The sequence below is a fragment of the Mustela putorius genome, unplaced genomic scaffold (assembly GCF_011764305.1).
Source record: "Mustela putorius furo isolate JIRA1106 unplaced genomic scaffold, ASM1176430v1.1 tig00000992_pilon_pilon_pilon, whole genome shotgun sequence".
NCBI classification, from domain to species: domain Eukaryota; kingdom Metazoa; phylum Chordata; class Mammalia; order Carnivora; family Mustelidae; genus Mustela; species Mustela putorius.
The window spans coordinates 2,627,353-2,641,697 of NW_025421526.1; the positions used below are offsets into that span (position 1 = coordinate 2,627,353).

At 45.6% G+C, this 14,345-nt stretch overlaps 1 protein-coding gene across 4 annotated transcripts in view; it reads left to right on the forward strand.

The window, feature by feature from the left end:
* Window positions 1-14,345, forward strand: part of ANKAR (ankyrin and armadillo repeat containing) — a 66,582-nt gene that overhangs the window by 21,387 nt on the left and 30,850 nt on the right. For all 4 annotated transcript variants that reach the window (XM_045086470.1, XM_045086469.1, XM_045086471.1 and 1 more), the window contains 4 exons: window positions 4,669-4,870; window positions 7,166-7,374; window positions 10,476-10,580; window positions 13,820-14,061. In XM_045086470.1, the coding sequence (XP_044942405.1) occupies window positions 4,669-4,870; window positions 7,166-7,374; window positions 10,476-10,580; window positions 13,820-14,061 (758 nt within the window). The remainder of the gene's footprint in view (window positions 1-4,668; window positions 4,871-7,165; window positions 7,375-10,475; window positions 10,581-13,819; window positions 14,062-14,345) is intronic.

Consider the following 14,345-nt stretch of genomic DNA (forward strand, 5'->3'; position numbering starts at 1 on the left):
TATGTTCTTTATATATTTTGGATACCAACCCCTTATCAGATGTATTACTTCTAAATATCTTCTCCTGTTCAGTAGGTCGCCTTTAGTTTTATTGTTTGTTTCCTTCGCTGTGCAGAAGCTTGCTATCGTGATGTAGTCCCAATAGTTTATTGTTGCTTTTGTTTCTTTGGACTCAGGAGACATATCTAGAAACCTGCTGTTATGGCTGATGTCAGAGACATTACTGCCCATTCTCTCTCCTATGATTTTTATGGTTTCAGGTCTCACATTTATGTCCTTAATCCATTTTGAGTTTATTTTGGTGTGTGGTGTAAGAGAATGGGCCAGTTTCATCCTTCAGCATGTGGCGGTCCGATCTTCCCAACACCATTTGTTCAAGAGACTGTCACATTGCATCTTCTTGCCAAGGAGAGTTTACTTTTATTTTTTTTAAAGGTTTTATTTATTTGTTTGACAGAGAGAGACCCAGTGAGAGAGAGGGAACACAAACAGCAGGGAGCAGGAGAGGGACAAGCAGGCTCCCCACTGAGCAGGGAGCTGGATGAGGGGGCTCGATCCCAGGAGGTGGGGCGGGGGGGCTGCAAGGCTCTCGGCTGACCCCCCCCATACTGTAGGCGTTCGCAGCTGAGTAACAATAGTGTGCTTCCTGCATTTTGCCTTCTTTGTTCATTTCCTAAGGTTCATTGATCCCGGCCGTCTATGATATTGTCCCTCTGATGTGTCTCCCTCACTTCAATAAGCTTCATAAGGGCAAAGATTTGGTTCACTTTGCCGTGATACTCCGGTGGCCAGAAGAAAGCCTGGCCCTAGTAAGTGATGACGAACTGGCTGTGAAGCGGACGCACGAAAGGATGGGTGCGGGCGGCGTCAGACCATCACCGGCAGGTTCACAGAGTCCCGTGATACAGATATTCAGAAAAAAGACATAAATATGCCTTTCAGGTCCCAGGGGAGCATCTATTCCCCAGACCAGGATTCCCAACCAGGGAATACATCAGCCCCTTCAGAACTTCAAATACCTCAATTGTATTTGTATTTGCATTGTATCCCCTTCAAATACATCAGCCCCTCCAGAACTTCCCTAATTCTGGCGTGTCGCAGGTCCGTGTTTTCTGTTGACCTTGAGCGCAGGATAGTTCCTTGCTGTGCGGGGCCTTCCTGTGCACTCTAGGATGTTTAGTATGAAACACTGAACTCTTCCTCTGAAACCAATAATGTGCTGTTAATTAATTGAATTTAAATTTTAAAATGTTAGGGGAAAAAAAGAATGTTTAGTATTGCTCCTGGCTTCTAACCTCTAAATACCGGCAGCAATGCCCACCCTCGCGGTGACAAATGAAATGTCATCAGACATACAGACGTTGGGGGAGAGCACTTTACCCCAGGATGCTGGGATAGACCTTCAAGCACAGGGGAATCGTCCAGGGACCTTGCTGAAATGCTGATTCTGATTCCGAGGGCCTGGGTGGGTGCCAAGATTCAGCATTTCTAGGAAGCACACTTTAAAGTCACGCAAGGGACTTTAAAATCTCTCTCTCTCTCTTTTTTTTTTTTTTTTTGCCTTTGGAGGAAGGTAGAAAAGAGGGAGAGGCGGGTAGGAGGCTTGTGTGGTTTTTTAAAAAAAAACCTTCAGGTCACTGTGATATGTTGCCACTGCCGAGAGCAGCTAACAGCCTTTGGCTGACTGAAATGAGCAACCATGTTCTCTAGTCCCCTGATTAGGTCTCAGTCTTGGGGAGCCTGGGCTCCTGGACTGTGAACTTGACCTGTCAGTCCCCGCCCCCACCTTAGGTACGTCAGGGGGGCTGGAGAGGGGCTGCGGTTGCGTATTTTCCTTCCCCAGGGCAGGTGAGGCTCCGATAAAATTCAGTAGGTTTGGCTCCGAAAACACCGTTTCTCCCCAGGGCAAGCCTTGTTAAGAGAAACGGAGTGGTCTGGCCTGTCTCCAAATGGTCCCTTGTCCCTGCTCCCCACCCCCAAGCACGAGGGGATCTTTCTCTGATACCCACCCTGAGGACTTGGTCAAACGCCTGGAGTTAAAAGTCCCTGAAGCATGGGGACCCCCTGAGACGGGGTCGCCCTGGAGTTTTTAACTCCCCAGCTTACCACGACGGGCGTGCGGCAGGTTGTCCCCTACAGTGCAGATTTTCCTTCTGGTACCAAAACCTGGTTCGGCCGCCGCTGCTCAAAAAGCCTGTGCCCTGGAGATGAGCTTTGACTGGAAAGGACTATATAAGCTTTACTCAGGAGGCTGGCCACCTGGAGAGAAGGCGGACTCTTGTCCAAAGGCCAACTCCAAGGTTTTTCTTGGCCCAAGAAGGATTTTGAGGGAGTTTCAGGCCGTAAACCGTCAATCAGCTGCAGCGGTCTGTCGCATTTGTGTAACTACAGGCAGACTCCGTGGTGTCAGTTTTAGACGTTATCACAGTGCAAGGCAGTTGTGCAAAGGGGTCTGGTTCCTAGTGCCAAGGGTTGTGCAGGAGGGTCCGGTCTCTGTTTTGTGTTGTGTAAAAGGCTTCTGTTCTTTCTGGGAAAGGACATGTGATCCACAGGTAGACAAAGAAAGGCTCATCGATCAAACGACGAGGGGTGATCGCTAAAACTGAAAGACTGCCAGGATGGCCGGAGGGGCCGAGGCGGCTGCACTGCTCTAGCCTGGGTGCGGTGGAGGCTTGCTTTCAGCCCGTTATGCTTGTCCGTATCAGCCTCTCTATATCCCATCTCTGGGGGCAGCATTTGTGCCAAGATCTCACCTTTCTGTCATATCTAAGAAGAGTTTTTGATCTCCGAGTTTGTTTGATTTTCTACTTGCTTAGGACGGAGTGGTGACGGAAGTGTCCCCCATGCCTGGCCAGCCTGGAAGACCAAGCCGTGATTTTAGATCGATACGTCAGGTCAGATATTACAGAGGATCGAAGGCTACGACGGCATAAGCTTCGACGAGTAAGGCAGACTGGAGGCCACTGGAAGTGTCTGAGTTGGGAGAAAACCAGTGCTTCCCTGAGGAATTACCACTCAGACTGAGAAGTAGGAGTTCGCTGGACCCGGTCAGGAAAGCGTTGTTTGGGAGAAGGAGGCTGTCAGACAGTAGGACTAGACCAAATCAGCGAAATCAGGGAGCCTTGAAGTGGAAGAGGCACTGTGCGTCAGCGCGCTGCGGCCACAGGCGCCAGGAGCACCTTCCTGGGCCAGCTGGGCCACGGGGCTGGCCACCCTGTGTGTGAGGAGCTGCGAGAAGGCCCCGATGAAGGGAGCAAGTTGTGTGTGTCCTGGGTGTTTGGAGGGAGGGGACAGCTCACGGTTTAGGCTGAACTGCAGCCAGTGGATCCGTTTCTCTACCGTCATCAGGTGGCCTGGAGAAGCCCCTGGAAGGAAGATCAGATTTCTATTTTGAAATAACGGGTTCTGAAGGGCAGGAACGATGTGGGTAGGGTGTAGGCGTGCCGGGTGGGGCGGCGGTGGCGGAAAACGTGGTCGTAGAGAGACTTAGCCTTGGTGGTGGACTGGTTGTGGGGATGAGATGACATGGAGATACCCAGGAGTCTTCCAGAACAGGCTGGTTGGGGATTCCTTCACTGATTTAGGGATCAGGTGTGGAGGGAAAAAAATTTGACTCAGAGCATGTGAAGTTTGAGGTAGAGACACCCAGTGAGATGTTGGAGATAAAGATGTAGAGCCTGGTGGAAAAACAAACAAACAAACAGATCTAGGGACATAATCCTAGGAATCATCAACTTTTCATGGTAAATGAAGTCACTGCAAAGCTAAAAAGGCCCAAGAAGGAGCCTGAAGGCTCACAGAGGCGTCGGAACAATGAGAACGTCCTGGAGGAGACTGTGGAGGAGTAACCAGAGGGAGAGAAACGGGGGGTGATGATGTCACAAAAGCCAAGGAGAAAAAAGCTATTTTAGAGAGGAAGAACCTTACTGCTGAGAAGTAGACAAGAACTGAAAACCACCCACTGGATTTTGTGGCATAGAGGGCTTTTGTCAGCCTATTTTTCCTTCAATTTCAAAGGATCTTGCTTCCTACTACAAAGCAGTTAAATGAAATGAAAAATAACTTAAACAAGAAACAATGTATTTGGTCACAAGACTATTTTATATATTGACTTAATTTTTCAAACAAGAAACAACTTATTTGATCACAAGGCTATTGTAAACATGGACTTAATTTTTCAAATATTTAATATTTTCAATGTTATTTATTCTTAATTTATGAAGGAGGATGGATTTTTAATGGTCAGACATTCTGAGTGAAAGAAATATAGAATTGCCTAAATTAATCCTGATAGTGCTTTTCTTGGGGCTTTTGTATCACAGTACTAAGTTCTGTGGACGGCTATCAAAAAGACATCTTTTAGTTAATTATTTAAATTATTTATTTTTAAAGATTGTACTTATTTATTGGAGAGGGAGAGAGAACAAGGGCAGGAGAGGGCGAAGCAGACTCCCTGCTGAGCAAGGAGCCGGATGCTGAGACCATGACCAGAGCAGGGAGAGGGAGAAGCAGACTCCTCGCGGAGCAAGGAGCCGGATGCTGAGACCATGACCTGAGTTGAAAGCTGAAGCTTAACCCACTGAGCCACCCAAGGGCCCCCAAAAGGTATATTTTTTTGGATAGACATGTTAGAAATTGATCACTTAAGTAACTGTCCATCCATTTTAGGTCCAACGCCTCTACACCTGGCAGCGCAGGCTTGCTCGTTGGAGACAACCATCTGTCTACTCTGTTTCAAAGCTGATTACACGCTTTCTGAGAAAAGAGGCTGGATGCCCATTCACTTTGCTGCTTTCTATGACAATATTGGCATCCTCATTGCCCTTTATAGGAAGGATCCTAGTTTGCTGGAGGCAGAGGCAACAGCTGAGTAAGTTATTAAGCATTTGCAAAAATATAAATTTCTGCTTTTTTGACTTGCCCCAAACACTAACAGTAAAGGAATGGTTGGTATCATTGACGTGAACGGTGTAAGGCTTACTCTGTTCTTCTCTGTATCTTCTTCGCCTACCACTTACCTGTAGAATGTATAAAGGCAGAACTTCTACTAGCCTACCGCATGCCATCTCAGTGGTGTGGCTCTACAGACTAGTTTATCAAGTTCACTACTTAGCACTCTGGAAGAAGCCCGAGACTGGGAAGGAGAAATGTGCTCTACCTTGGAGCCTAACCAACCAGGGGGCAGCTCAGTGCTCTAGACCAGTGTGGAGAGGCCTCAGGTCACAGGAGGAACATCCAGTGGTATTCGGAAAAGAAACACATTAGAAAGAAAATAACTTTGGGGGCACCTGGTGGCTCAGTTGGCAAAATGTGTGGCTCTGGATCTCAGGTGTAAGTTTGAGTTCCAGGTAGGAGACAGAGATTCCTCAAAAATAAAAGCTTCTAAAAACAATTTATTTTTTTTAAGAAGAAAGTAACTTTGAAATAGGGAAACATCCCAAACACAGTTTCACAGATTAGCTTCTATTTCACAATTTCTATTTCACAATTCTATTTCATAATTTCGCAGAGGACCAACCTTTATGATGGAGGTGAACCTTCTCCTGAAGGTACATTCTTGGTAGTAATTGAAAGACAGGCTCTCATTTGGAATCTGAACAGGATTTAGGCATTGTTTCATTAGATATTTCTGGGTCTTCATACAACCTGACCATTATTATTCAGTGAAGAAATTAATTCTTCCTCTAGGTTGAGGCAGAGATGTGTATAGAGAGAGCTTTCAGGACACCAGGATCTCTTGCTAATAGATTCTCTAACTAATAGATTCTGGAAAGAGCCATGGAATGTAGAGACCCCAGTCGGCTCTGACTCTGTCATATTGTGACAATGTGTCTGAGCAGAAGGGGGTTTGGGGATAAAGACTGTGGATTGCAAAAAGCCAGTTGCAAATCAGAGGTAGAAGGAAGACGCTATCTGTGAGCATAAGGAAAAGGAAAGGCTTCATAGAGAGGACAGTTCCCGACGTTGGGATCTCTGCGGAGCTGACGTAGAGCACACCAGCCAGGGGGGCGTGACCGCGGATCATGCATGAAGGCAGGACAAAGAACGAGAGGTCAGCGCACCGACGGTCGTTAGCCTGACCTTCAAGTCAAGTTGGTGAGGCCGTTCATGAGCTAGTATCCCGGAGAAGGACCCTGCAGGGCAGGGGGAAGGCCAATATGGAACTGAAAAGAGAAATTTAATTTATTTGATAGCATATTTTTTCATATGAGGAAACTCAGAGTGATGCTGTTAAAATAGAAGTAGTCTTTGCTCCTACTACCGACTAGGATAAAGAAAGCAAGAGAACAGTCTTGTTAAGTACAAAAGGGAGAAAGTGAAGAGATACATGTGTACTCATAAAGACAAGAGTTTCCCCAAGGCCCAGGAAAAAGGGAAGGGGGGTGTCTAGGGCCAACTGGACAGAGGTGAAAGTTCGAAGACAGAAAGCAAGATAAGCGGGGCCTCATGAAGAGAGGAAATCCAGGGTATAAGGGTAAAGTAATAACATTTGAGGCATGTGACATGGTGACAAGAGAATGAGAGGGGAACACGTGTCAAGACCAAGCACCTTATTCACCCCGACACTAACACTGTGAGCTGAATGTTGTTCCCCTCTTTCTCGACAGATGAAAATGTAACCCAGTTCGCTTCAGATCACATTGTAGTCAGCAGATCTGATGGTTCAGATAAGGTTCAAGATGCAGTGACAAAAGTCTGCCAAAACATTGTAGTTCAGACAAGGTGACCGTGTAGGTTGCTTTTTCCCATGTGGTTTCCGTGTCCTCATACAAGACGGACTCCTGCTTTCATCGTTATGCCTATGTTTCAGCCATGAAGGGAAAAAGAAATGGAAAGTGATAGCACATTCTTTTCTCCTCAGGGAGTTGCCCCCGTAACTTCTACAGCGTCACACTGGCCAAACGTGGGCATGTGTCCCAGCTTTCCGTAAAGGAAGCTGGGACACGTCACATCGTAGCCTTGTGCCCAACCCAAAGATCCTCACGATCTAAAAAGTAGACCGTGCGATTTTGAGAAACTCTGTTGGTTTCTGCCACAAGAAGGAAGCTGGGATTTGAGAACCGGACAAAATGGGTTGGAGCATTACCTGAGCCTCAGTTTCCTCATTTGTAAAACGTGCTGATAATACTTGTGCTTACTTACTGTGATATGTCCTGATTTCTAGGAATCAGTGCACTCCCCTGCTACTCGCTGCCACCTCGGGGGCACTGGACACTATTCAGTACCTGTTTTCTCTCGGTGCTAATTGGAGAAAAACAGACATCAAAGGAAACAACATAATTCATTTATCAGTGCTAACTTTTCACACAGAAGTTCTCAAACATATAATAGAGTTAAATATTCCTGAACTCCCAGTGTGGAAAACTCTCGTAGGTGAGTATACAACACATAATTGCTTTATAAACAAATGTTTTGATTATCACTCAGCTTAGTCATTGATGCTTACTCTGAAGTAGAGCAAATAAAATAATACGTGCATCATATTTTACAGTTAAAAATCGTAAAATAAACATTTTTTAGTTACAACCAGAAATAAAAATAATACTGAGCTTTATTTTGTATGTACAAAAGTAGTTTTATTTCCAAAATCAAAGAGTCATGACCCAGACTGTATCTTATACAATTATATTGATTTTTATTTTCCAACGTTCTCCAAAGTCCGTCTATCTTGTTCTCCATCAAAAAAGTAAATTAAAAAACAACAACCACCAAACAAGGAAAGAAGAAGGAAATTAAAGTTCAAGTGAAAAAGATTCCTTCCAGTTTATTTCTTTTAATTTAAAAGACAGATTCAGCAACATTTTTCCTCATATATTGATAAATGTGTGAAAATTTTTGCTGGAGATTTTTTTTCCAAATCTGGGTTCAGAGTAGCCAGAAATCTTATAAAGGTAAGGGCTACTAGGGCAATTGAATGCACATGCCTAATCCGACTGTCTCCCAAGACCCCGCTAAGTGACACGAGCTCACAGAAGAACGTCGGCCACAGCAGGAGACACACACTCAGGAGGCGGCGGGGACGGATGCCGCAGCCACAGAATATTGGGAACAGCGAGATGCGGCCTTAGCAGGCTGGAGAAGTCATCCCGAGCTAACGTGGGGAAGCTGAGGACTTCTCAGCCCTCCACCGTGAATCTCCTGGGGCTCTAGGACCCACAGTGCCCGTCGGGAATGTTCTCTGCTGAGGCTAGCCGGAAGAGACCTAGATATACTACCGTAGGGACTCTCAACAAACAGGAAACTGGGAGTCTGACCCAAGAGAAAAGCAAGGGGATCTCAAACACGGCGGCAAAGGGAGGCCCCAGAATGGACTCTGTGCTCCGGCCAAAGGGAAAACGTGGGAGACACTCCCAGAAGGTACAAAGAACCCTGCGGAGATGAAATCACGTAAGGAAATCATTACCTCCAGGAAAGATAAAAGTAAGAAAGGAGCCCAAACAGTAGTACTTTGCAATGCTTACCTGTGAATAATATCGTTCAGGCGTGAGAACGTAAGTCTGGAATATTAATTTAGCTGAATACTATAAACATGGGGAAGGGAGACAGGAAATGGCCCTGCAGTGCTGGAAGAGCTGCTCATTCGCCGTAACATGGAGTCGACGGAGGAGGTCTCAGATGGATACGGCGCCGGGACACCCGGGGGGCCCAGTCAGTTAAGTGTCTGCCTTTGGCTCGGGTCATGATCCCAGGGTCCTGGGATCCAGTCCTGCATCGGGCTCCCTGCTCAGTGGGGAGCCTGCTTCCCCCTCTGCCTCCGCTCCCCCCGCCTATTCTCTCTCTCTCTCACACAAAGAAAGAAAATCTTTTTAAAAAATTAAAATAAGATAAAATTGATACAGGAAAAATAAATGTATTTAGAAATATGGAGATATGTAAGTCACAGAAGGTATAGAGGAGTCCAAAGTGGTTAAATCTGGAGAGATGAACTCAGAAAAATGGAGAGGGTGAGTCAGGGAACCACTATATTTTGTTATGGGCCTTTCAGTAATATTGAACTCTGAATCATTTTACTAAAATAAAACTAAAACAAGAATGAAGCCAATTGGGGAATGTGAACTGATGGCTTTCCCAACAACTGATTTTAGGATGGGGTAAGATATATTTAGGATTTTCAATTCCATTCCACTGACTCAAGAAGTTTGAATAATTAGTTTCAAAAGCACTCAATACCTGATTTTGGAGATTACTGGGTACTGGGAACACATTCCAATTGCATCAGCCACGAGATACTGGAGAGGTTCCAATGCTTATTTGCATGTGTATGTGTCATCATATCCCAGGCTTCTTAGGAGGAACTCAGAAGACCATCCTGTTACTTTTAAGAGAATAACTCATTTGAAATACCTCAATAGTTGGAGGAACCAGCCCCTGACAGGAAGAGCCTAATGGCACAAAAAATTCCCAACAGCCACTCCTTCCTGCAGCCATTGTTGGGAAGTGCGGATACTGACCTGAACACAGCAGTGACCGGAGAGAGTGTGGCTATCGCCTCTTTGAGCCCTGGAGTAGGTCTCCTTGCTCACACAGCGCACTTCCACGACGAGGAAAGGAAGCATTAGTCACAGTTTATTGGACATCTCCAGGGTTAGCTCCTGCAGAGCAGCTGAATGTTAAGAGATCCGAATTTTGAGTGATCTAGCAAAGGCAGGATTAGACCAGATTTGCTATTACAAGGGGTTGGGAAAAGAGAGACCAGGAAAGGATACTTCCATAAGGTTTTTTTTTTTTTTTTCTTGTACCGTAGATGTTGTTTAGAAGCATATATATTTATTTGCATTATCTCCTGTCTAGAGTATAAGTTACTTAAGATTTTTTGAAATGTCTTCTTTATCCTCAGGTGATGTACAAAACTTCGTATATGATCTAATGGGTATTAAATTTTTATTGACAATAACGTGGCTTACTTTGCCATCCTTGAAACTTACACTCAAAATTTTTTCTAAAGATTCATTTGTTTTAGAGAAAGAGGGCGCATGCAAGTGGGGGGAGGGGCAGAGGGAGAGAATCCCGAGCAGACCCCCCACCGAGCATGGAGCATCGCGGGGCTCAGAGTCGCCACCCCTGAGATCATGACCTGAGTCGAAACCAAGAGGCAGGCACTTAAGGGACTGAGCCACCCAGGTGCCCCCACACTCAAATTTTGTTCAGCAACGGATGTCAGGCACGAGAAACGTGCACTGATTTCCCAGTGTATCTGAACCTCATGACCCATCAAGCTAAGTCATTCAGACCAAAGATAAAAAATTTCAGAATTTGTGGTGCTAACTCTACAGATTATAAAACCTTAAAGACGGTGGGCATTTGCTGTCCGTTCAGCACCACATCGAAGGCCGTGCACAGAGGGAATTTAACGAACAGCATTTGGTGGTGATAGTGGTGATCTCCACGCACAGCTTCACTTGGCCTGTACAAAGCAGATCAGTCATTCCTACTTGTAAAATTCTAACGTGTGTTTCCTGTTGAACACTTGCCAGAAATGTTGCAGTGTGAAAGCTATAAACGACGGATGATGGCTGTGATGTCCTTGGAAGTAATTTGCTTAGCAAATGATGGATACTGGAAATCCATTTTGGATGCAGGTGATGTAAAGTCTCTTAACTGTCTTTTGCTTACGGTATTTTATGTGGGGCTATAATTTTGTTCAGTCACTTTAAAATCTATTTTTTAAGCTTTTATTTCTTTATTTGAGAGGCAGACAGAGCAAGAGAGTGAGTGAGAGAACAAAAGCAGGGAGAGCTGCAGAGGGAAAGAGAAAAGCAGCCCTCCCACCACGGCCCCTCCCTCCCCCCCGGAAGCCCAGTGCAGGGCTCAGGTCCAGGGATCCTGACCTGAGCTGAAGGCAGATGCTTAACTGACTGAGCCACCCAGGTGCCCCTTAAAATCTATTTTTAATTGTAGAGGAAACTTTTTAATTGATTTTAAGTTTCCATTTTTCTTTTTTCTAAGATCACTTCCTTTACCCGACAAATATATATAGATATAAATATTTTTATATATTAATTTATAAATATTATATAACGATATATTTTTAAAATTTGAACGTAGTTGACACACAATGTCATATTAGTTTCAGATGTACAATTAGTGATTCAACAACTCTATACATATATTATGCTATGTTCCCCATAAGTGTAGCTACCATCTGTCCCCATGCAATTTTTTTCTAATTCTTATTTAAATTCTGTTTAGTTAACATACAGTGCAGTATTGGTTTCAGGAGTAGAGTTCATGATTCATCACTTCCATACAACACCCGCTGCTCATCACAGCAAGCGCCCTCCTTAACGCCCATCCCCCGTCCAGCCCATCCCCCACCCGCCTCCCCCCATCACCCCTCCGTTTGTTCTTTATCATTAAGAGTCTCTTGGGGCACCTGGGTGGCTCAGTGGGTTAAGTCTCTGCCTTCGGCTCAGGTCATGATCTCGGGGTCCTGGGATCGAGCCCCGCATCGGGCTCTCTGCTCAGCGGGGAGCCTGCTTCCCCCTCTCTCTCTGCCTGCCTCTCTGCTGACTTGTGATCTCTTTCTGTCAAATAAATAAATAAAATCTTTAAAAAAAAAAGTCTCTTATGACTGATTTCCCTCTCTCCTTTTTTTCTTTTCCCCTTCCTGTGTGTTCATCTGTGTCTGTTTTGTTTCTTAAATTCCACATAGGAGTGAAGTCATATGATAATTGTCTTTCTCGGATTGACGTATCTCACTCAGCATAACACACTCTAGCGCCATCCGTGTCCTCGCAAACGGCGAGACTGCATTCTTTTGACGGCTGAGCAACTTACACGCTGCACACACACTCCCCACATCTTTATCCATTCATCAGTCATTGGACATTTGGGCTTTTTCCATTATTTGGTTATTGTTGACAGTGCTGCTATAAACATCTTCTTTGTATATTCACTGATTGGTATTTTATAGGCATGCAGCCCTTTGAATCTGTGTTTTTGTATCCTCTGGATAAATACTTAGTAGTGCAATTGTGGGACCACAGGGTGGTTCCACATGTAACGTTCTGAGACAATGCCACACGGTTTTCCAGAGTTGCTGTCCCCAGCCTGCATTCCCACCAACAGTACCAGAGGTTCCCCTTGCTCCGCATCTTCGCCAACACCCGTTGTTGCTTGTGTTGTTAATGTGAGTCATTCTGACAGGTGTGAGGTGGTATTTCATTGTAGTTTTGATTTGCATTTCCCTGATGATGAGTGATGGGGAGCATCTGGTGTCTGTTGGCCATCTGGATGTCTTCTTTGGAAAAATGTCTATCCTTGTCTTCTCCATGCAACACTATGACAGTACCATTGAGTATATTCGCTACACTGTCCCTTTTATTCCTATGGTTTATTCATCCCGTATGGAAGCTTGTATCTCCCATTCCCTTTTACCTATTTTTTTTACCCACTCCCCCCACCTCCCGCTGCTCTGGCAACCATCAGTTTGTTCTTTGTATTGAGAGGTCTGAGTCTGCTTTTTGTTTGTTTATTCATTTATTTATTTATTTATTTTTTTAGATTTCACATATAAGTGACATATAGAATTTGTCTTTCTCTGATAACTTTGTATTTTATTTTCACATGAAAATTGGACATGATCAAAAAACTTTCTAAATTCTACTTCTCTAAAAATTTATAAACTCAAAAATGTTATTAAATTACTTCCTATTCTACCTTTTATATGTACTTTCACTTAGAAATTATTCCTATGCTGTATTTACGCAATTTATTTTTAAAATTAAAAATAGTGGGTTTTTTGTGATGAGCACTGTGTATTGTATGGAAGGTTGAATCACTCGCTGCCTTGTATGCCTGAAACAAATACTACACTGTATGTTAACTCACTGGAATTCAAATAAAAACTTTAAAAAATAGCCATTCTTGTCCTGGGTTTGTAAGTAGACCTGCATTTAGAATTTAGGCTAATTTCTTGCCCTCTCTAACCCTAATTTCCTCGTTATTCAAATGATTCCTACCTCACGAGGTTGTTTTGAGAATACAACATTCTGAAATGATGGTATGTTCTATTTGCTCTGTCCAGTATAGTATCCACAGCTCTGATGTGGATATTGGACACATATGAAATGCTCTATAAATATTTGTTGAATGAATAAAGGAATGAATAAAAAATACAGGTAGTACCCAAAAACCAACCTTTAGTGTTCCTAGAAACATGTACACAAAGGTCTGTGTCCGAAAAGGGAACCATAGATAAGTGTTTCATTTCAGGTCGATAAATAAATAAAAGGCTAGTTATACCCGTTATATTTTCTGGCATTTCCAGTGTGCTCTAAGGGGTGTTCTGTGAGATCTTTCACACGGAACTGATACATAACCATCGGGTGAAGCCAGAGTTTTTATTTTTCACCATAGCTGGTGATCTCCATCCTTGAACCAATAGTTACTCATGAAGCTAAAGTTGTTTTTTTACTAAATTCAACACTTGTTTTCAGTTGTTTGCAAAAAAAAAAAAAAAAAAGGTAATAAAATGTTCAAACAGTTGCACAAATACGTCACAAAAATTGGATGAAATACCAAAACTGAAGTCTGTCATATGCTCGAAGAATTTATCCTTCCATCATGCTCAGCCAGAAGTCCGCGGTTGCAAGGCTTGGAGGGGCCTCCGTGCAACACGGGCTCGCGGGCTGCGCCTCCCCGCGCGCGGAGAGCGGCCCGAGTCGTAGAGAAGCCAGAAGAGTACACATACCGTTTCCAGTAATTTTATAGAGATTTCATAGGATGACTTGCTGGTTGCTTAAATGGCACTGGCCATAACCACCCTCACTACGACCGCTTACAAGCAGCTCACAGTTCTCTCGGCCCCTGACTGCAGGCACCGTTCCTGCCTTGGTCAGCCTGCTGCGCGGCCCCCGGGGAGGCCTGCGGTGCAAGACGGCCGGGCTGCTCAGCAACCTCTCCACGCACGCCGGCGTGGTGCGCGCGCTCGTGGCGGCCGGCGGCGTCCCGGCCCTCATCCACCTGCTGGCGAGCGACGAGCCCGCGCTGCACTCCCGCTGCGCCCTGCTCCTGTACGACGCCGCCCGGCTCGGGGACAAGGACGTCATTGCCAGACACGTGCGTTTCCTCGCAGGGCCTCGCTGCGCCGGACGGGCCCTCGAGGGGAGCTGGGCGGGTCCACGTCACGCGCCCGGGGGTCTCCGGGGGACGGGCTCGGGCCGGAGGACGGCGGCGGGCCCCGACCTGCCCCGGCCCGCGTGAGCCAGAAGCCGCGGAGGCCCTGAGCTCCGGCCGGGCGGGCCGGTCCCGCCGCCGCTTCCCCGCACGGAGCCCGCACCCGCGCCGGCACCCGCGCCCGCTCCCGCACCCGCGCCCGCGCCCACACCCGCGCCCGCACCCGC